General features: G+C 34.9%; 2 protein-coding genes across 9 annotated transcripts in view; both read left to right on the forward strand.

Moving 5' to 3' along the window:
• Positions 1-1,146: 1,146 nt before the first annotated feature.
• On the forward strand, positions 1,147-11,681 carry LOC149923676 (DNA-directed RNA polymerase, mitochondrial-like). 2 transcript variants are annotated; one of them, XM_090160305.1, is made up of 26 exons: positions 1,147-1,291; positions 1,356-1,454; positions 1,523-1,806; positions 1,865-1,984; positions 2,043-2,201; positions 2,272-2,340; positions 2,397-2,498; positions 2,560-2,709; positions 2,775-2,868; positions 2,932-3,137; positions 3,203-3,322; positions 5,428-5,469; positions 5,533-5,615; positions 5,685-5,884; positions 5,948-6,069; positions 6,470-6,570; positions 6,630-6,750; positions 6,818-6,902; positions 7,850-7,961; positions 8,023-8,101; positions 8,158-8,670; positions 8,735-8,848; positions 9,812-9,861; positions 9,933-10,031; positions 10,608-10,772; positions 11,504-11,681. In XM_090160305.1, exons 1-26 carry the CDS (start codon positions 1,171-1,173, stop codon positions 11,634-11,636), a joined length of 3,543 nt encoding a protein of 1,180 aa, XP_090016431.1. In that variant the 5' UTR covers positions 1,147-1,170; the 3' UTR covers positions 11,637-11,681. The 2 variants fall into 2 exon arrangements, with proteins under 2 accessions (XP_090016431.1, XP_090016432.1); XM_090160306.1 differs by lacking the exon at positions 8,735-8,848.
• Positions 11,682-13,135: 1,454 nt separating this feature from the next.
• unc-104 (kinesin family member unc-104) overlaps positions 13,136-21,887 on the forward strand; it is a 62,892-nt gene continuing 54,140 nt past the window's right edge. For all 7 annotated transcript variants that reach the window (XM_090160299.1, XM_090160302.1, XM_090160300.1 and 4 more), the window contains exon 1: positions 13,136-13,527. The gene's annotated coding sequence lies outside the window, so the exon portion shown is untranslated. The remainder of the gene's footprint in view (positions 13,528-21,887) is intronic.

Here is a 21,887-nt window from a genome sequence, read left to right on the forward strand (position 1 = left end):
CTATTGCCAAGGAAATTAGAGAAATGTGCAAATATTAGCCTTTAACAGCATCAAATTCATCCATTATAGCCCTATAATACATGTTTTGCGTACCATAATATAATTTCTTACCCTACTGGCTGCCAAACGCTAGTAACTTCTGCTAATACACTACCTATCTAGTTTTCGACGGCAAATAAAAGAGTGAGTAGGGGTTTTTGCGAAACCTTAATATGTCAAAAAAGCTACATGGTTAAAAGGGAACGCTTGTTTCTGCCGTAAAATTTTCCATTATCTTAACCAACACTATATAAACAGTTCTTGAGTTCGGTTTTTGCTCAACAAAGGGTTAAAAACCCATCACGTCGAGACAGGGAAGCATTACTCGTACAGGTCCATGAACGAGGAAAGCGCCTTCCGGAATTGCACGTGACTTGGAATGTCCTTCAGGTGTTCCGGAAGGGAATTCCACTCCTGGACGGAGGAGGGGAGAAACTAATGTTTCCGAACGGCGAGACGGAATCCTGGGAGGACCATGGAGGCTACACGATTCCCTGTCAGGTCCTGGCTCTAGGAAATATTACTTCTTGGCGATTTCCTTGGAAGATTATTTATTCTAGGAATATGAATGCATAGAAACTACAAGAGGAATAGAAAGAGTCGATGAAAAGTGTTACGGGCTTGGTACGGGCAAAAGGTTCTCCGTTCATTTCCGCTTGAATCTAATTGGCCGTCATTTCCAAAACTTTTTTTTTTATTGGACCAGAGATAACCGGAAATGAAGGAAGAACCTTTTGCCCATGTCATCTTAGTAAAGCACGTACAAAGGCAGGGCCTTCTATTCCTGTGGTAGTTTCTATGATGAATGACCATCCTCCTACATTTATTGAAGTGTATATTACCGTCCTGTTAGCTTCCCTTTTGGCTTTTTTTATCTGGTGATTGAGGCTTAGTGTTCTTTCCAAAAAAAAGGGTGCCATTCCTCAAATTCTCCAAACGGTGTGCTAAAAGCTTCTGCTAGTATATCTGCCCAGGGATCTACCATCGAGCGTCTGCTATAGACAAAATACATACATCATGAAGGAATGCAAACATGTGCTATGGGATTTGAAAATCTTCATAAGCCAAACTACATTTTTTTAGCCGCTAGCGTTCGGATTCTCGGAATCGGTTATAGTGAAGTGCTTAGAAATGTTACATTTCTATTCGCGATTTATCATATGCAAATTTCACGAACAACAATTTTATAAACCAAGATTATGGTCATCACAAATTCAAGGGGCTTATACTTTTACCGTTATTACAAAAATAGGCAAGTTAGTTTTATATATCAAAAATTATGGAAAGCTAACACGTGTTTTTGTTTTGGCCCTTAGTTGTTAATTTAAGACTTCTGACTACTAATACAAAACGACACATAATGAAACCAGTGAAAAAGAAACGTATTAAAAAACCCTATAAAGAACTCATTCAAGGTACTGACACTAAAAATAAATGTTGCAAATTATTTTATGTAATACAGTTTTGGGTTTTGGTAAAACAGTTCTTGAAAAGTATCAGAGGGATTTGACAAGTTCCAGACTCAAATTTCATCTAGTTTCCAGCAATATTTCAAATATTCAGAAAGAAGAATCTTTAAATCTTCAAATGGTGAAGTTGCCAAAAATGTCAAATGAGCTACCCTCGAAACAAGAGAAATCTAAAACAAAAAAATCAAAAAAAAAGAAAAAAGATGAAAATATAAATTCAAGCACACGGCTTGCTAGAGAGTCATCCTATTTTGCTAGTTTGAAATCGTATATCACTGTGTGCCTTCATGTTAATATGGTAATAGTGTGATATAATTTAATTATTAATCAATTAATTAATTATCACTTTTTTTCAGCACCAACAAGCTCACCGAATATTGAAAAATTTCAAATTTAACGACAATGACAAAACTTATTCAACTCTCCTCATAAACTCTGGTGTATTTGAATTGATGATTCAAGGATGGGCCTCTAAAGTAAGCAATTAGTATCCTCTACTTTACGCAAAGGACTTTATACTTTATGTCGAAATAGGGGAATTGGAACATGTTGTTGGAGTTGACGGATATTCTTAAAGAAAATGGTTTCAAATTTAGTCTAAGCATTTACTCGTCGTTCCTAGAGTGTCTTAACAGACAGCCAGTTGTCAATCTTACTGAAGTTGATAAAATTCACAAGCAACTTCAGGCAGATGTAAGGGAATTTCTTAATGTTGTTTTCTAGGGTTAGTTTTTCTTTATTAATTGTATATTTTCTTTCTTAGGGCTATTGCTTTCAAGACATTTTTGATAAATGTAAATTTGTGGGAGACCAACGAGAACAAATTCTTCAAGTTAGTGAAATTTATTATGTTTAGACATAAGAAGCTGATGAAAATATTTTATGTAGGCTATTCGCAAGTTGATTCCCAATTACAGCTACAAACAACCTATTTTTCCCACCAAATATTCATGTAATTTACTTGAAAAACTAAACGAAGATCCCTCAATTGTAAGTTACAGGGAATCCTCAATCTTTACCTCGAATTATATGTAAAAATTGCATAATGTAGAGTAACATCTATCCGGGTATGGAAAAAGCTTGCACGTTGGATGATCTTCAGAAGTATTCTTTGGCCCAGTTTGAGCTGGAAAAAAATGGTCAAATAAGGGTTAAAAATATCAATCATCAACAGAAAAACAACGAAAAAACTTACTTTTTAGTGCGTAATTAATTATGTCGCATGTTTTTACCAGTAACATTAAATTTTAAATAATTTTATATTAGCGGAAACAACTTGAAAGTTGCGAAAAAGAATGGAGAGAGGTTTTACGTTTATCATTCTTACAGAATCTTGAATGTGTATGGAATCAGTCAAAATGTAATATCATTTAATTCTTGTTATTTTGTAGTTCTCAATCGACAAAATATTATTCATTTGCAGATAATAGAGGCTTAACGGTGTATCCTTATTTAGCTGTGTTGGATGTTAATGATTATGTTGATGTAATGATGCAAGAGATAAAAAATTTAGCTCTCGCGTCTGAAACATACAGCTGTGCTTATGTCACCCTCAGTTCCATGATTGGAGAGCAAGTCATGTTGAAGTATATGATGTGGGTCAAAAAACAAAATGGTGTTACCGACAAAGTACGTTTTTTTTACAATATTTATTCCATTCTGTTGTCTTAATTTGTACATTACATTTTTCTTAGCTGCTGCTAATTTATCAGAAATACCTCCAACTGATCTCAGATCCGGAATATAGCACGAAATACACCTCCCGTGATGTTTTGAGGAAAATAGAATCTGAATCTTCTCAAGGCCTTTCAATTGTAATATTACAATACCAAGAACTTATTTAGGGTACTGAGAATGTAGGTGTGTGCCTTCCAGATCAGTTAGCACGATCTCCTACTTAGCTCACTGTTATCAATAGCAAAGTAATTGGTGCATTCTACGCATGTGCCAGCCTTGATTTTTGGGTATCGAGCCGAGCTCCGAGTATGAAAAATTTCACTTTTCTAGTATCGAGCTGAGCTTTAATATTTTATCGAGCTTTTAGGCTTGGCTTAGAAAGTGGTTTCGAGTACTCGAATAATTAGGCTTAGCTTAAAAAGGGGGTTTCGAGTACTCTAATAATTAGAGTTAGCTCTATCACTAGGCTCTACTATTTCTTCATTAAAAGAATATTTACCGCCTGAGCTTTTGCGTTTATTTGAAGCCATATCTGTAAAGTCTAAATTAATAACTGGCGATACTAGGGATTATAACAAGAAAATAGTGGATTGATAAACCACGAAACAGATAGGGCACCCTACATTATATAATTTATATTTTTGGTTTCGTTTTCTACATTTAAAATCAGTAACCAATCAGAAACCACTAGGGCGTTTCGCTCACCCAATAAGAGGTCTTAAGGCTGGACCAAAGGGAATTTTTTTAGTAGGTTTTCCCACCATTTTTAAAAACTTGCGAGCAGTGCCTAATAGTTTCGAGTACTCAAAAGTTAAGCCTAGGCCACGATTATAGGCTCGAACCCTTTTCGAGCTTTTCACCTAAGGCTTATCGAGCTTCGAGTACTCGAACAAAATTGAGTACTCGCACATGTCTACTGCATTCTCAATTATTTTTGAAAAAGAAAAATTTAAAACAAGTGCCCAGTTGGTTCAATTTGAAATACGATTTTCAGTCTGGCTTAGGTAGTACTTGCTTTTTTAAATGGATTGGCTCATATATTCTCATTAACCTAAATCATGAATCTATTTAAATAGATTCATGCTAAATAGTTTCTTGACAGTACATATTATCAGAAGTATATACATATCTCTGTACAGTTTATGTTATTTTCTTAAAAGATATACCTTCACCGACTCAATCCCCCTTTGTTCCCCAATATGTTTAAAAGGCCAAATACAACGTTGTAGCATAAATTAAGTTGTAGAGTGAAGTTTCAGAATAGGAACTTTGTGATTTCGAATTCTCTTTGTTTGGCAAATTGTTTTCCAGGTTATTTTATTGGTGATAAATCTGACTGAGAACTAATTTTGGTCTCAAATTTGATAACAACTTTAGTCAGAAAATAAGAAAGTGTTTATAATAGTCAATTTTAAATTCCACTTTACTATTTGGAAAAACTATAGGCTAGTGTCAGATTACTAGGAGTTTCAAAAGCTAGTAACAACTTATGGAGTGCTAACAATCTTGTAATGAACAACGTCGAAGAGGTAAAAAAGACCAACAACGCTTGGGGAAACTAAAATATATTTAATAAATTAACCCGATACGCGGTACTTCGGCCGATAGGCCTTCAAGTTGAAATTACAAGATTAGACTAGCTAAAAATAGAAACACCCGACGTGATAAATAAAATTTCAAACATTCCGTTAGTTAGGCCTTCAAGGCAAAGTTACAAGTTAAGACTATCGGCCGAAACACCACTAGTATCTGTACAATTTATTTAGTAAATATATTTTAGTTTCCCCAATCGTTGTTGGTCTTTTTTACATCTTTGACATAATAATAATAATAATAATCAGCTAGGCTAATTCCCAAGGCGCCACCTTAGGCCTAAGTCCTCAAGCGACTTTTAAAGCCATTAATTCAGGTGGCCGGGTTACAATGCGTTATCTCTAGACCAACGGTGGTTCTCGTTTTCTAACAATCTTGTCCCACATTATAGAGATTTAGTGGAAAAGATTTATAACTAAAAAATTTGGCTTTAGAGAATAAGGCGAGTCATATTTATGGCTATTATATGTTTATTATTTTGAGGCCTGATGTAGTTTATGCTGCCACGGGCTTGTAAAAATCTGAATAGGTACATATGTTTCTCTTTTTTATGTACTATTTAAATAACTATCTCATAAGAGATTTGTTATATACTTATGATATTAACCTTTTTTTTTCTCAGTAATTGAAATTATATTTGTAATTATAGGATGTGCCTTTTATTAATTGGCCCTATAATGTGTTAATTGGTGTAAGTATAGAGTGTGCGATATCTTATCATTCTTAACTTACTACATTTTTTTTTCTAATGAAGGTTGGAAAGTTCTTACTTGAGATAATTATTCATGAAGTTCAAATTAGCGCTTATATTCTGAAAAGCAATAAAAGTTCTTCTAAGTATGTCTCTTAAATAGTAATTTGACTGGTATAGAAACCCAAGTTTTATAAATTTTGTAAACTTTTAAGAAAAGTTCCAGCTTTCTACAAGATTTTTCGTCAAAATGGTTTTAAGTTGAAAGAGGAAACCAAACCTCATCCTTTGATTTCTGAGCTTTATCGAGTCACTCAAAACGAGCATTTGACATTTAGTGCGACTGTCGTTCCTATGAGTAGTCCGCCTCTTCCGTGGATTTCTCCAGTGTGTGGTGGTTATCTATTGATGCAAAGTAACATTCACAGGAATATTGGATTATTTGTTTTACTGTTCATTAACTCACTTTTAATTGTAGCCCATTTTGTTCGTCAAATTGCAAATCAATTTATTGTTGAAAACTATCCTCCACCTGAACTTTATCCCTGCATGGATTCGTTAAATGTTTTGGGAATTTGTCCATGGAGTATCAATAAGCCGGTAACTATTTTATAATCCAAATGATTTCAGTATTATTTATAGTTAAAAGAAATGTAGGTTGATATAATTTAACCATTATCTACACTGATTTTGATATCTAATTGATACCTATATGGCAAATCTATACTAATTATTACTTAAACAAATATGATGTTTGCTATATCAAAAGTCTAGTTTCTTAGCTATCACACCCCTTGTTTTTAAATTGGGCTTTAAATAAAATAAAAACCTGGAAAAATTTTTGATTAATCCAAAATCTATGCATAGGTAAATTTGCTGAGAAATTAGTATCAGTAATTTCTTGATGAATAACTTAAGCAATTAATAGAATATTATCTTCATTCAGTAAAAAAACTAATTACATGCATACCAATCAGTTTGTGCTAATTATTTTTTTAAGGTTTTGGATCTAATAATAGATCTGTTTAACCGTGATGGAAGTAAAGAACTGGATGTACCTCAACCTCCTCATGTTTTACATGAACCAGATAAAACCTCGAGGTTTGACTAGTTTAAATATAAGAAATGAGAGAAAGTCAGTATGAATTTTAATCTTGTAGGGATAATCCAATCACTGTAAATGCCAAGCTAAACTATGAAAGATTGGTCTATAGGCAAAAAAAGGCTGAAATGTACTCTTTGTGGTGTGATACTCTCTATAAGCTATCCATTGCGAATCACGTATGTTTATCTCTTATGTTGGTTTAAATAAATATTGGTATTTGGGGTGATTTAAACGCTTTGACAGTTTCGTGATCGAATATTTTGGTTTCCTCACAACATGGATTTCAGAGGTCGAGTGTATCCTACACCACCACATTTTAATCATCTTGGTATTTTGACCTGTTATGATTTAGTCAGTTTTAACCAAAGTATATATCTCTTAGAGAGAAATAAACTCAGGGCCGGCGTTAGGGGGGCGCGCATCACAGTGCTATCTGCGGGCCACGCATTCAGTGTCAACCTTTTTTGAGCTCCTATCTTATCTCTTGCTGCAGACCGTAACACCGGGCCTGAATAAATTAATCCATCTCCATGTAGATTTATTAAAAATTTGTTGGGTGTGTACCTCTTCCTTCCCTTTTGTCCATCTTTTAAATCGGTTGAGGGGAAAAAGAAACATATAAGAGTACGCTGCTTATATTCTTAGCTTGAAACACGTTCCGTTTGCAGCTCATGCATTTTTTCAAAATATGATTTGTAGGATAAAAAATGGTGGGCTAAATCCTGTGAATTTGTAAAAACAATGAGATTTTAAAACTCTAATCTTCATGTTTTTTTTGTCATTTGAATATTTTGAATCCTAACCTATAAGAAAAAAAACTGTTAAAACTTTGGTAAGATTATTTTAACTCCATTGATATCCAATAGAAGCATTCAGTCACAGCCATCTTTGAAATTTTGTTGGTACAAGATCACCAATATTATGGTGAACCATGGATTTAAAATTTTGCTTACATTAAAAACTTTTAATTTAAAATAGAAGTTTTTTATCCATAATATTATTATACGAAAGATTCAAGGTACAGCGGATTCATGAATCTTTCATATTCAAGAAAATTTTGGATTCTTCCCACCTCTAGTGAATATGTTATTCTAAAAACTTTCTAGAACTATTCTTTAAAATAAATAAGGTTTATAAGTAAGCCGAGGTGCAATGAAATTAATGCCCTTAGGAGTCTGTGAAGGAACATGTTTCATTGCTTTGACTGGGATGGATATTTCTCTATTAAGAGATATATTATGTACTTTTGGTTTTTGTTAATATTCATTATCTCAGGCAGTGATTTGGTTCGAGGAATTTTGTTATTTGCCAATGGAAAACCTCTCGGTGAAAATGGTCTCAATTGGTTGAAAATTCATGCCATTAACTTGACTGGTACCAAGAAACGGTAAAACTATATTTAAGTCATGTATTGCAAAGAATACACAATGTTTGATGGATTTTTTAAGGGAATCTGTGGAGAATCGCTTGAGGTATGCTGATGAAATTATTTCTGATATAATTGATTCTGCCGATAGACCTTTCGAGGTATGAAATATTGATTTTAGCAATGTCAGGAAGTTTTTTAATTCTACTAAATTTAGGGTAACAAATGGTGGATGAAATCAGAAGAACCCTGGCAAACATTGGCGTGTTGTATGGAAATAGTGAAAGCAATCAGATCTCCGGATCCAAAGAACTACATTTGCCATTTCCCGGTGCATCAAGATGGTTCATGTAATGGTCTTCAACACTACTCCGCCCTTGGAAGAGACTTTGAGGGGGCCCAACAAGTTAATCTTTATCCCAGTTCAGTACCTCAAGATGTTTATACTGGTGTTGCTAATTTGGTTGAAGAACAGAGAGCTGCAGATGCTGCGGCGGGTATACAAATAGCCCAAGCTCTGGAGGGTTTTGTCACAAGGAAGGTTGTAAAACAAACTGTTATGACAATTGTGTATGGTGTAACTCGATTCGGAGCTCGCCTTCAAATTCACAAACGTCTGCAAGACATTGAAGATTTCCCCGATGAGTATGCATGGGCCGCTTCTATGTATTTAGTCACGAAAACGTTTCATAGCATTCAGAAAATGTTTACAGCTACTAGGCATATTCAGGTAAATTTTCACAAGTAATTATCATTTTTTGAATTCTTGGTCCAATGTAAAAGTTTCTTTTAAGAATTGGTTCACCGAATGTGCCCAATTAATTTCAAAAGTGAAAGGGGAGCCAGTGTGTTGGGTTACACCTCTCGGCTTTCCCATCATGCAACCTTATCAGAAACATTCAAAGCAGGTACTTGAAAACTAAGTATAAGCAACATAATAGCAATAAGTATGACACTTGTAGCTTTGTCCATGCATTTTTTTACTAGTACTGCCCATTTGGCCAGAAAATTAAAATTCAGCCAATCAGATAATACTCTTAATATGGAGGCCTATTACTACATGAAGTGAATGTTTTTAATAATCATTTCTAACGTCTGATTCAGTAATTCAACATTTTGCCAAAGAAAACCTTAGTTTTAATTTTTAAGCTTTATTAAAGCAAGTGACGGCTCTAGTATAGTACTTGGATGGTACTATTGACAGCTTGCGTAACCTAGTGTATTGGTTGAAATTTCCAAAGCTTACGAATGAGAACTAAATCTTCTCTGGTTAAACTGAAAAATTGGCAGAGCTTCTTGTTGGGTGATAAAATTTAAAATTTAACTCTGCACCTACGATATGAGGCGATACTTTACAGGATCTTTTTGGTGCAATACAGAATACCCTTTAATTTGTTCTCTTTGGAGTTGCTTTTAATTTTGTTAAATTCAGGCCCGACAAGAGAGTAGGGAAGCCGGTACAATTTACCGGGGCCCGGGTTTGAACAATGCAGGTATACTTCACCCTGGTTTATCTCAGAAAGAATATAGCTATCTACAGTACTAAAGGCTCTTTTTGGGGCCCGGAATTTATATTTTACCGGGGCCCGGGACCGCCCTCGGTGGCCCTGGTTAAAATAGTAAATTTTGAACTCTTAAGAGATTATGTTCCTAAAAGTGTGTTGTTCAGGAAGTCAGCATTTAGAATTTTTTTAAGAGTAGCGGTGCTGAATAGGAAGTAGTAAACAATTAACTCAGTGTCATACTTATGGCATAAGAAAACCTTGTTTATTTCTATGAATTTAGTTTAAACTTATTTAGTACTTTAAAAATGCACTTAATTATTTTATTCCATGAACCCTAATGATTTTAATATTTTTGTGTTTCTTTAGGATGTATATTTTACATCTAAAGCATTTAATAAACGTTCTGGTGTAAGCGGGTAATTAATTTATTTTTACTAAATATACTTTTTTAGGTTTTTTAATTTATATGTTAACTTTTACTATGCAGGCAACCAAATATTTTAAAACAAAAGAATGCATTTCCTCCGAACTTCATTCATTCGCTAGATTCATCCCATATGATGCTTACTTCTCTATTTTGCCAAAGGTATAACGCATAAGTATTTATAAGAACATGATACTATTGTTATTTGAGGGTTGCTACAGGTCATTCAAATCAGAAAATTTTTAAACTGGTCTAGAAAGGTCAGGAAATTTTGAGAATTTGTAAAAAGTTGGAATTTAAAATTATCTTGAAAATTTTATGATTATGTCGTTGTAATTTTACTCTAGCTCTCTTACTATTATAAATTTCTAGAATGTTCTGGTCAATTATAAATGTTCCAATAATTGTTTTTAGTTAAAACATAAAACTACAAAAGTAAATTTTTAACTTCTGATAAAAGTAAATTTCTAACTTCTGATAAAAGTAAATTTCTAACTTCTGATAAAAGTAAATTTCTAACTTCTGATAAAAGTAAATTTTTAACTTCTGATAAAAGTAAATTTTTTACTTCTGATAAAAGTAAATCATATATAAATATTAAGTTAATAATTGTCAAACTTTGGCCTTAAGAAGATCAGGCAATTTCAATCTGATAATATGGTGGCCACCATGTTTTGAATGACCTAAATACGTTTTGTTATTTTTTCATATTAACTGTTAATATGTTTTTTGAAACAGAGAAAGAGTATTGTTTCAAGCAGTCCATGATTGTTTTTGGACCCATCCAAACACAGTGGACGCAATGAACAAAATCTGCCGAGAGCAATTTGTTGCATTACATAGTCAACCTATCCTGGAAAATCTGTCCAAGTTCTTAGTCGATAATTTTGCATTTTCTGAAGAGTAAGGTTTTTGTTGTTTTAAACTTATAGATATTTCCATATGTCACATAATCACTCATAACATGTTGTGCCTTTGTATAACATTTCTACACAAAAAAATTTCAATGAGAAAATGACTCTTGAACATAGAATTATTGGACCAAAAATGAAAATTTCTATATTGCTTGTGCTTTTGAAAAGGTTACCATTCGAACAAAATCTTGTGATCACCATGCACAAGCTACACAATCGATAGTCAAACGCTAAAATGCATGTTTTCATAAGGAAGATGTAAAGGATAGGCTTTATGGTTTTGAACCTGCCATCCCAATACCCAGTAGTCTGGTCTCAGCCATTTGAATGGCTTTTTGATTGAAAGCCAGGTCAAACTTTGGCTTGAGATGGAGATGGTAGGTCAGAGGAAGGCCAAGGAGTTTATCCCTGGTCCTTGTAATAGGAGAGCTCTCTAAAAGCAATAACAGGTTGGAAGTGAGAGAGGATCCCTTGCAGAGGAGGAGACATCCCTCATGTACTTCTCAGCTGTGATTTTTATGCAGCCCATAAGTTTGAGCATCTTGGTATGCACAACCTTTCCAACACCTTGGCGAAGCAGCTTCCAAACTTTGAAGTTGATAACACTTTTTCATATACAGAGTATTAAATTTCCCATGCACTAGTTTCATTAAAGAAAATACCTTCACTTATGGTAAAAAACTAAAAATGTTATTACTAATACACTTTTGTATTCTATAGAAATATTAATGCGGAAATGAAGGAGTCAAGACGACAATTAAAAAATGATTTTAACAATGTATTAATGAAAATCCCTTCAAGAGGCAATTTCAATTTAGAAAGTGTTTTATATTCAACTTATTTCTTTAGTTGATTGTTTTGTAGCAGCCTCAGAAATGAATTGACCATCTGAAATTTTAGGTGTATAGTATTATTGTATAAATAAATTTGTTTGTTTTTTTTTATACTTAGTCATTATTTTACTGTTTTCAAGATAAATTTTTTGCTTGTAGCGAAGCGTGTCTATTGAGTTTTAAAGTTGGTGCATTTAAGATTGATTGGCTTCAGGGCTACACTTGACTTTTATTATCTGGGACCTCTACCTTGTGCCTCTTGGAGGATTTTACCAGCATCATGAGGTTCCTATCCAAGGGGTCTGTGACTCTTGATAACTTTGTATAGGCCTTGATTATCTTATTCTGAATCACTGAAATCTGAGCCAAAATTTCGAGAATATAATATTAAGTATAACTTCTTTTTGTTTTTGAGAATCTAATGATATCTTTATTCACGTTAAGAACAGAGTAGCTTCTAAGTTATAAGTGTAACAAATTTTTGAACTAAAGAATCATGCAGTCTAATCACTGATTCGTATAGGAATCAAAGAATTATAAGTTTCTAACGTTAATTTAAGAATTATTATTAATTGATTGTTGATATTCTTAACCAAAGCTCTCAGATTGTACTCAGAAGTGCATTAGAAAATAAACTGAGCAGTCTTAAGTTGCTTCGAGAAAAGTAACAAAATATTTTGGCAACCCTGTTTTTAGTATTTATTCATGTGTTTTTGAAACACAGAGAAGGAGTCTCGAAAACTTGCAAACTATGATCAAAGACAGCGGACGCTATCAGTGGCGTCACCGGGATTTCAAAACTGGGGGCGCTTAAGCCATAAGCACTGGTCAGGGCGTCCTAGTGAGAGATATGGGGGAGGGGGGGGGGAGCTCCTAAAAAGGTTTGTAAAGTTGAAACAATGAGGCCGACTAGGTAAAATTAAATTTTTTATGCCCATTTTTAAGTTCGAAGAAACTTTTCGACAAGTGAATTGGAAAAATTTAGGAGGCGCTTTTCGGAAATTTTAGGTGGCGCTTCAGAAATTTTACAGGTGGCTCAAGCGCCGCCTAAAACACCCTAGCGACGCCACTGGACGCTATGAACAAAATCTGCTGAGAGCAATTTGTGGCATTGCATATATAGTCAACGTATCCTGGAAAATTGGCACCAGTTCTTGTTCACATTTTCATAGGTTTTACTAGTACACTTTTGTATTATCTAAAGAAATTAATGGGGAAAAAGTCAAGACAACAATTAAAAAAACATTTTAACAATGGATTAGTGAAAATCCTCTCAATTTAGAAAGTGTATTATATTCAGCCTCAAAAATGAATTAGGTGCATTGTATTGTGTAAATAATTTTTTTAACACTTGCCATTATTTTTCTGTTTTCAAGATGATTTTTTGGTTGTAGCATGTCAATCGGGAGTTTGAAAATCGCTCCTTTTAAGATTGGATGCTTTAATAAGTCACAAGACCAAATACATTGCGTCATATATCCAAGGAGTCACGAGAAAAACGCAGAATCTATATTCTGGAAGTGTCAAATATAGGCTCGAACGAATTCTACTTTAAAGTATATCGAGTTAGCTTGTTTAAGTAATTTGGAATTAATTTTTTAGTTTATTTTATTTAATAACCTATTATTTGAAACCAAAAGTAAAGTGGAAAATGTATGCTTTTTAAATAATCTATTACATTTATTTAAGCCTCTGCTCATGCATAATCATGATCTCTGAACGTGGAGGAAAGTAGTGAAGGTCTTATTAAACATTTATTTTATTGATATTATAAAAATAGATACGAATTTCGGGCAACTAGAATACGATGATTTTCTGACGAACATTTAAATTAAAAAATTTACTAAAAGTTTTAAGAAATAAATCAGAACTAACCTGTGATTTCACCGAAACAACCATTTCATCTAGTCTGTAAGTTTTCAGTTTTTATAAATTAAGGAACTTTGAAATTTGAATTGTGGTGAACAAAAAATATTAACTAAAATTAATCCAGTTACAAGCCTGATAATATTAAATTCGTATTTGAGTTCATTCTTTGAATTTTAATTGAGGCTGGTTCACTCTTTACGCAGTATGTAACTGATTAGATAAAGATATTAATAAACTTTCTCAAGAGTAACTAGTACAATTATACCAAAAGTCAAAGTCATATTGACTTTTGGTTATACTTTATCATTTGTAAATCTATACAGTGAAAGAGAGTAACAAATCATCTTATGCTCTAGCACCTGTATTTCTAATCCCTGTACAAAACTAAAGGTCTCCGAGGCTGTTATAAATCAGTAAATGATATATGCAAAATATACCTCAAAGTTGTAGTCAACCCTTATTGTAACTTTTGTCATACTAAGAACATGTGGTTATACCATGTATGATTAATTATTTACTTAATACATTGTTATACAATCCGGAAAATTACGCTATGAATATTTAAAAAGGCTAAAAAAAATTTAAAACTATATCTATGAAATAAAATCAAGACAGTGATCAGAATTTTTGCTGGAATAGCCACTATGATAACCCCTCCTGCTCATTTGAGATTTAAAATTCTTGCTAGTCAAAAGATCATTTATTTTAAATTTCCTTTGATTACAATATAAGAAATGTGGAATGGCAGGTATTTGCAACAGAAAGCAAATTTAGGTGAACACTACAGCTGTGACGTTACAAGTTTTCAAAATCGTATCACACGAAAGCACTCACCCATGCTTTTTCCTATAGATAAAAACAGTGATGTCAAGTCGCCAAATTGAAATTTCCCTCACAGGGACTTAAAATTTCCCTTTTTGACCAAAATTTTCCCTAGTTTCTTTATTAGCCTTCAGAAAGTTATATTTATTACATAGCGCCTTCTAGGTAACCAATATTAAACTATAATTTATATATTTATAATTTACTATTTATCTTAATACATTTAATTGCTTTATATGTAATAGAATAATTAGCTGAAAAACAATACGCTATTACACAAAATAACGATTTTTTTTACTTTTCCCCATTAGTTTAATCAACATTGTTAGATGACTAGAAACTAGAAATTATTAGATTAATTATAATTGGTTATATAATTTCTCACACTGCACGCGACCACAGTCACCATTCCGAGGAGCAGACGAGTCCTCGATAATAAAACGAAAAAGTGGAAAGCAAAATTGCAGGGGTGCTAGGTAACCCAGGTTTATAGAAAACATTAAGCTTTCTTGCTAAAATTACTCTCTTTTAATATTTTCATAAAATTAAATCAATTATTTTAAATATTGTGATTATTTAGATTAGTAACTTCACTTTAAAATCACCCTACGTGGAATTTCTCTAGATTTCGCAAATTTTTAGACTGATTTCCCTTTTCCCTTTTTGGATTTTTAGGGGTATAAATTTCCCTAGATCTGGGAAATTTCCCTCGACTTACCATCACTGGATAAAAACTGCCCTCAAAATTGCAGCCATAGCCCAAAGCTACACAGCGGTACTACTATATATATATTTTTTTAATTCGATTGTAACGTTTGGGACAATTCAGTCCTCTCGTCCAACTGACTAATCAGGGCGAGATATGTGTAACGGCCACGCCAACGGGGGGATACGTGGGGACAGGGGTGGGGACACCCGTGGCGGAAGTATTCCGACCACCCGTTGGGGGACTGGTGGTCGTCCTCACACAGCCATCCACAAACTCTGCCTCACAGACGCTTGGGATTACAGGAGTGAGCCACTATTCCCGGCGATACTACTATATAGTTTGTGTTAGAACTGTCCGATAATTTTTTTCAGCTAATAGTTTGCGCGAGGACTCATCGAACGATTCCGGACCGGCGAATAGTTTTCACCTATTGCCACGCCCTCTTTCGGTTGCTATAAAAAATCCAGTTGTTTATGAGCTTATCACATTGGCCGTTACCAGGCCGTATGTAAACTGAAAAGGATAATTACGCGAATTTGAAGGTTAGGATTGATGAAATAGAAGCTATTAAAGGTTAATATTTGAATTTTTTCAATAATTTTACACTATTTTGTGGTTCGTTAATGGTATAATTATTCTCTAATTTGACAATATCAGACGCTAGATCAAAGGGGATAACCTCGGAAGAGGAGGGCTCCGCAGCGCCACCTAGAGTCGGCCGTGAATAGCGCGTGATCGAAGTTTACAAATTGTAAACAATGAAAGCTCACAGCAGTGGCGTAGCTGATGGTCCGCAGGGCCTGCGGTGCGGGGGGGGGGGCCTCGAGCTTTGCGTTTATTATGCGTTAAGTCCATAAGTAAGCAATCATGCCTCGATAGACTTGAAAAAAATATGGCACTTATGGCAAGACGAAATTCCTGTGAAATACTAGGGCTCTGGTTGAAATGGAAATAAAGTAGACGTACATAAGTGCCTGAAGATGTGAAGTTAAGTTCAACGGGCTCCCTTAGCGTCTGGTGACATCTGTATACGGGAAAGTATACTAAAACTAATAGGGAAATAGCTATCTCTTATGAATACTGATGCCGCCATGCGAAAAAGAAGTCGATTTGAAGGGCTGAACTGAAATAGAGTGTAGTCTATGCAAATATTTTACGGGGGGTTCGAAATATCGCAAAAAGGACCACATTATTTGCTATTAGTGATCTCAAAATACACAAAAAATGTGCTCAAAATACAAAAATGTCCTCAAAACTTCTTAAAAACAGCCACAAAATTAGAGAAAACTAAAGAGTGTAAAAAACCTGGAAATGTTAGGGAGTAAACATGTTATTTTGAAAACCTTGAAATGTCAGATGAATTAGTTTTTCGTATGATATCTGAACCCTGAATCAAATGGTTAATACTAAAAATATATATTTTTATTGGTATAAAACGAGTCCTTATGTAATGGGTTCATATTCAACTATATTTTCCCAACCCAAAAGAAAAGTTAATTTTCGGTAAGTTGGCTTATCCCAGAGCACTGGTGTGCGGCAGCTAGAACACTTCTACAGGTGCTGGCCTATTATGACCTAAAATTATACAACAATTATAACAAATAAGGAAAATTTTTAATTTCCCTAGTCGTATTAAAACCCACCAAAATACTTCGGTTTTATCAGAAGTAAATTAACCGAAGTTATCAGATTGCTATACTCCCCATGTTGGAGGCGTTTTCGTTATGAAGTTACATTTTTACCTCGAATTTGAAATTTTGTGCGCTCCTAGACTGAAAAAAGTTTTTGTTTTTATTAAACCATTATTTATACATATAAATAGCTATACCAACAATTTCCAAGTGCAATTTATCACGTCAAAAGACGGGGATGGAAATTAGCTTTTATTTGACTCGATTTTCTCATCATTTTCATAAGGAAAACGCCCTCCGATTCTGAGCGCTATTTCAATAACCACGGTTCATTTACTTCTAGTTTTATTAAAAGGACACTTATATAAATCACATCCAGACAGTGTTTTCGCAAATCCAAAATGTGGAAAATATTTCAAATAGTAGCTATTAAAGAAATATACAGCGAAAAAAGAAAAAATCAACTAGTTTGATTTATATTTCTAACCTAATTATTTTAGATTATTTGAGTTAGTAGGAATACAACATGAAATAGTCCAAAAAGTACAAATTTCAAGTCTTTAATCTGAATCAGAATCTATCTGATATATAACATTTATTTTTTAATTAAACATCATGTCCATTATTTTCAATAATTGATAGGTAACTTATTATTGACAAAACCTGAAATTTACATCTTAATTCTTCCCACACTAAACACTGAAAACACCTTCAGTAAATTATCCGTAAAAGGTCGCTTATCATGAAACATTTAAACCTACTATAAAGTAATTTATTTATTACCAGCAGTGATGGGCAGAGCTCCTCTCATTATGAGCGGCAAAATGTTTTTTTAAAAGAGCGTGAAACGAAAAAGAGAGGAGCGCCAATTTCAGCACTCAAAAATAGCGAAAAGAGAGGAGCGCTTATTTTACCGCTCAAAAATAGCGAAAAGAGATGAGCGCTTATTTTACCGCTTAAAAAAGAACTAAAAGAGAGGAGCGCCGATTTTACCGCGCTCAAAGAGCGAAAAGAGGAGCGCAAATTTTACCGTTCAAAAAAGACCAAAAAGAGAGGAGCGCCACTTTCAGCGCTCAAAAAAGGTCGAAAAGAGAGGTGCGCCGATTTTACCGCTCAAAAAAGAGCGAAAAGAGAGGAGTGCTTATTTTACCGCTTAAAAAAGAGCGAAAAGAGAGGAGCGCCGATTTTACCGCTCTGAAAATAGCGAAAAATGAGGAGCGCCGATTTTACCCATCAAAAAAGAGCGAAAAGAGAGGAGCACTGATTTTACCGCTCAAAAAATAGCGAAAAGAGATGAGCGCTTATTTTACCGCTCAAAAAAGAACTAAAAGAGAGGAGCGCCGATTTTACCGCGCTCAAAGAGCGAAAAGAGGAGCGCAAATTTTACCGTTCAAAAAAGACCAAAAAGAGAGGAGCGCCACTTTCAGCGCTCAAAAAAGGTCGAAAAGAGAGGTGCGCCGATTTTACCGCTCAAAAAAGAACGAAAAGAGAGGAGTGCTTATTTTACCGCTTAAAAAAGAGCGAAAAGAGAGGAGCGCCGATTTTACCCATCAAAAAAGAGCGAAAAGAGAGGAGCGCCGATTTTACCGCTCTGAAAATAGCGAAAAATGAGGAGCGCCGATTTTACCGCTCTGAAAATAGCGAAAAATGAGGAGCGCCGATTTTACCCATCAAAAAAGAGCGAAAAGAGAGGAGCACTGATTTTACCGCTCAAAAAAGAGCGAAAAGAGAGGAGCGCCGATTTTACCCATCAAAAAAGAGCGAAAAGAGAGGAGCGCCGATTTTACCCATCAAAAAAGAGCGAAAAGAGAGGAGCGCCGATTTTACCGCTCAAAAAAGATCGAAAAGAGAGGAGCGCCGATTTTACCGCTCAAAAAAGAGCGAAAAGAGAGGAGTGCTTATTTTACCGCTTAAAAAAGAGCGAAAAGAGAGGAGCGCCGATTTTACCCATCAAAAAAGAGCGAAAAGAGAGGAGCGCCGATTTTACCGCTCTAAAAATAGCGAAAAATGAGGAGCGCCGATTTTACCCATCAAAAAAGAGCGAAAAGAGAGGAGCACCGATTTTACCGCTCAAAAAAGAGTGAAAAGAGAGGAGCGCTTATTTTACCGCTCAAAAAAGAGCGAAAAGAGAGGAGCGCTTATTTTACCGCTCAAAAAGAGCGAAAAGAGATGAGCGCTTATTTTACCGCTCAAAAAAGAGCGAAAAGAGAGGAGCGCTTATTTTACCGCTCAAAAAGAGCGAAAAGAGATGAGCGCTTATTTTACCGCTCAAAAAGAGCGAAAAGAGAGGAGCGCTGATTTTACCGCTCAAAAAAGAGCGAAAAGAGACGAGCGCTTATTTTACCGCTCAAAAAAGAGCGAAAAGAGAGGAGCGCTTATTTTACCGCTCAAAAAGAGCGAAAAGAGATGAGCGCTTATTTTACCGCTCAAAAAGAGCGAAAAGAGAGGAGCGCTGATTTTACCGCTCTAAATAAAGCGAAAAGAGACGAGCGCTTATTTTACCGCTCAAAAAGAGCGAAAAGAGAGGAGATCTTATTTTACCGCTCAAAAAGAGCGAAAAGAGAGAAGCGGTGATTTTACCGCTCAATGTGTGAGCGTAAGCGGATATTAGGCTAGCGAGTGCGAGCGGTGAGTGAGCTGAGCGGCTCTTTGACGAAAATGCCCAACACTGATTACCAGGGTTCATACAGAATTAGTAAACCCGGAAATATCACGGGAATTAGATAGTCGACTGAAACGTCAGGGAAATTCCCATTATTTAGTAAAAATCAGTGATAACAGTGAATTTTTATGATGGTTCGGAAAGTTTGCCCTAAAAAGTGCAAATTTACACCAATAAGTTATTCTTAATTAAGATTTGCCTTTATTACTTCTCTGTTGTATAATAATATCGAACCAATTTAGATTAAATGCCAATGATGAGATTAGTTACCTTAGTTAAGTGTTTACCAGAAAGTTGTTATTGAGGTTATCTTAAAACATTGGATGCTCCAGCAAAGGTTTGGAAATATCAGGGGCATCGGTTTGCCAATAGTTTTTGAATCCTAAGTGCGTGGTGACATTTCGCTACCTGAGAGCAAATGTCAAGTAAGTCAAAAAATTACAGCGTTATTAAAAATTAAGTAATGCAGGGACGCCGGAGGTCCAATAATTCCTATAAAATCCTATATTTTCATAAATTTTATATAACATCCTATATTTTTAGCAAAATCCTAAAAAAGTCATATAAAATTCTATAATTTTGTTATTTTGCCCATTTCAAAACCCGCCACTCAGTTAAATTACTAGATTTAGCTATAGGATCAATTCCTATACAAAATCATTCTAGTCTATACTTACAATTGTTAGTTATTGTAAACATGGTTTGCTACTAGTATATTTTTGTGATATAATGGTTAAATAGTTTCTATTTTTTAAGTAAAAAAACAAAGATTTATTTCACTAAATATAGATTTGGTTTTTAAATGCATAAAGTTAGTAAATAAAATGGCATATATAGCCCTATAAAATCCTGTAATTTAAAAAAAAATTGTTTTATAAAGTCCTATATTTTTTAAATATAATCCTATTTTTCCTAATCTTAAAAAAAAATTAAGATTTGAGTATTCTTATTTCAATTTTCTTTCGAAAGTCACATATCTCGACTTTTGCTCTCAGTTGGCGATTTTTATCTTGTAAGTAAGCTTTCTGCAGACTTGGTATTTCTCCCGTCTGAGTTCATTATTAGTCGCAACAAAGCAGGCTTAAATACGGTCTGTACGGGATAGTGGCTGTTCGCAATGGGGTGCTCTCATTTCCCAGAAAGAAGTATAAAATAGGTCGGATCCACCGAAATCTACACTCTTTCACTTAACAGTCACGGTTAGGGGTAACTGCTTAGACTTTACCGGGCGTTATCCTTCAACCCTCGCAGCCCGTTAACCCCGACTATAAGAAAGGAAAAAAAAAGAACAGTTTCCTATTTAACCTCTAGATGTCACCCTACTCACTTCGCGCCGCTATAAAAACGTACCCCCCGACGTTCACAGTCTGGTAATAACTCTAAACATTCATTGGCTGGCTACGCGATGACATCATCGCCGTCCATTTTTGTTATTCCATACCCGACCTCTCTCTTTCTCCTACCTCGCTTTTCGTTCAGTCTTTTCGACAGAAACTCTCGCCTACGAAGAGCGTTACACACCCAGACCGCGTACCGTCGCCCGAGTGGATCGCTTGACTAGGACGACGATTGGTTGCTCGGAGACACGTGACCCTCTCAGTGGCGTCCCGGAGCGGTTCCGCGAGTATCGATCCTTTTCCGAAAAATGAGCAACTCTCTCTCTCTCTCCGGATGACGTAAACTGGCCCCTGTGTCGCTCTCCGCTCCGCAGTGCTTGGGCCGACATTTTGGCCATCGCGCGGAACCCCAAAATTACGTCTTTTTACGGCGACATTTAAAATAAACATGGATTTGATCCGTCGTTCCGGAGCTGTCTCGGTGTTTATAAATTTAGTCTAGTGGTTTTAAAATCCCGGACGGTATTTGGGAATAGCCAGACACGCACTCTCCCAGAGATTAAAAGCCCGTCATCCATAATGCTAAAGCGACCAACCTTCGCCGAGTCTACGAGGGTCCAGATGGTTTTGTCACTAGCCTAACCAGTCAGAGACCAACGATAAAGCTTTCAAACTTTGCCCAGGACAAGGTCGTTTCTAGATAATCCGTAATTCTTTCTTAAGTAAGTTATATCACTCCTGTCGGAAGCTATACATTGTTTCTATTCTTAATCTTAATCTTTAAACGTTTCCATTGGTATATTTGTTAATTTAAATTTTGATTTTTAATTAATTTGTTTAACGATATCAAAATATGAGTGAAATTAAAACACGAGAAAATAAGGTGGAAAATATAATCCATATCTTAACAAACATTGATTTATATTTATCTTTTCATATTAATACGTAAAAGTGATTGAATTTTAAATTAATTTATTGTTTAAACCGTAGCAAATATGAGAGGGAAAAATAAAGTGGAAAATATAATCTATATTTTAACAAACATTGTTATAGGTTCTGAGTCGTGCGGTAAAGCCGTCGACCTGGGGACAATATTATTTTTCCCAACCCTTTCCCGGTCGATGGAGAGTCCGCGTTTTGTTCCAGGGACCACATACTAGGATTTTCGTTACGTTTTCCTTTAAAAGAAATTTGGAAAAAATCTCTCGGTGGGGAAAAAATTCGCACTTTTTCGTACGTCG

The sequence above is a fragment of the Leiobunum rupestre genome, chromosome 10 (genome assembly GCF_980474605.1).
Source record: "Leiobunum rupestre chromosome 10, qqLeiRupe1.1.hap1, whole genome shotgun sequence".
NCBI lineage: Eukaryota > Metazoa > Arthropoda > Arachnida > Opiliones > Sclerosomatidae > Leiobunum > Leiobunum rupestre.

Excerpts from the sequence above, each read along its gene's own strand:
- LOC149923676 (XM_090160305.1), top strand. The coding sequence starts at position 1,171 with ATGTTACATTTCTATTCGCGATTTATCATATGCAAATTTCACGAACAA. Across the intron at positions 2,341-2,396 it reads AACGAGAACAAATTCTTCAA|GCTATTCGCAAGTTGATTCC; the intron begins GTTAGTGAAATT and ends TATTTTATGTAG. Across the intron at positions 3,323-5,427 it reads CTTCTCAAGGCCTTTCAATT|GATGTGCCTTTTATTAATTG; the intron begins GTAATATTACAA and ends TTGTAATTATAG.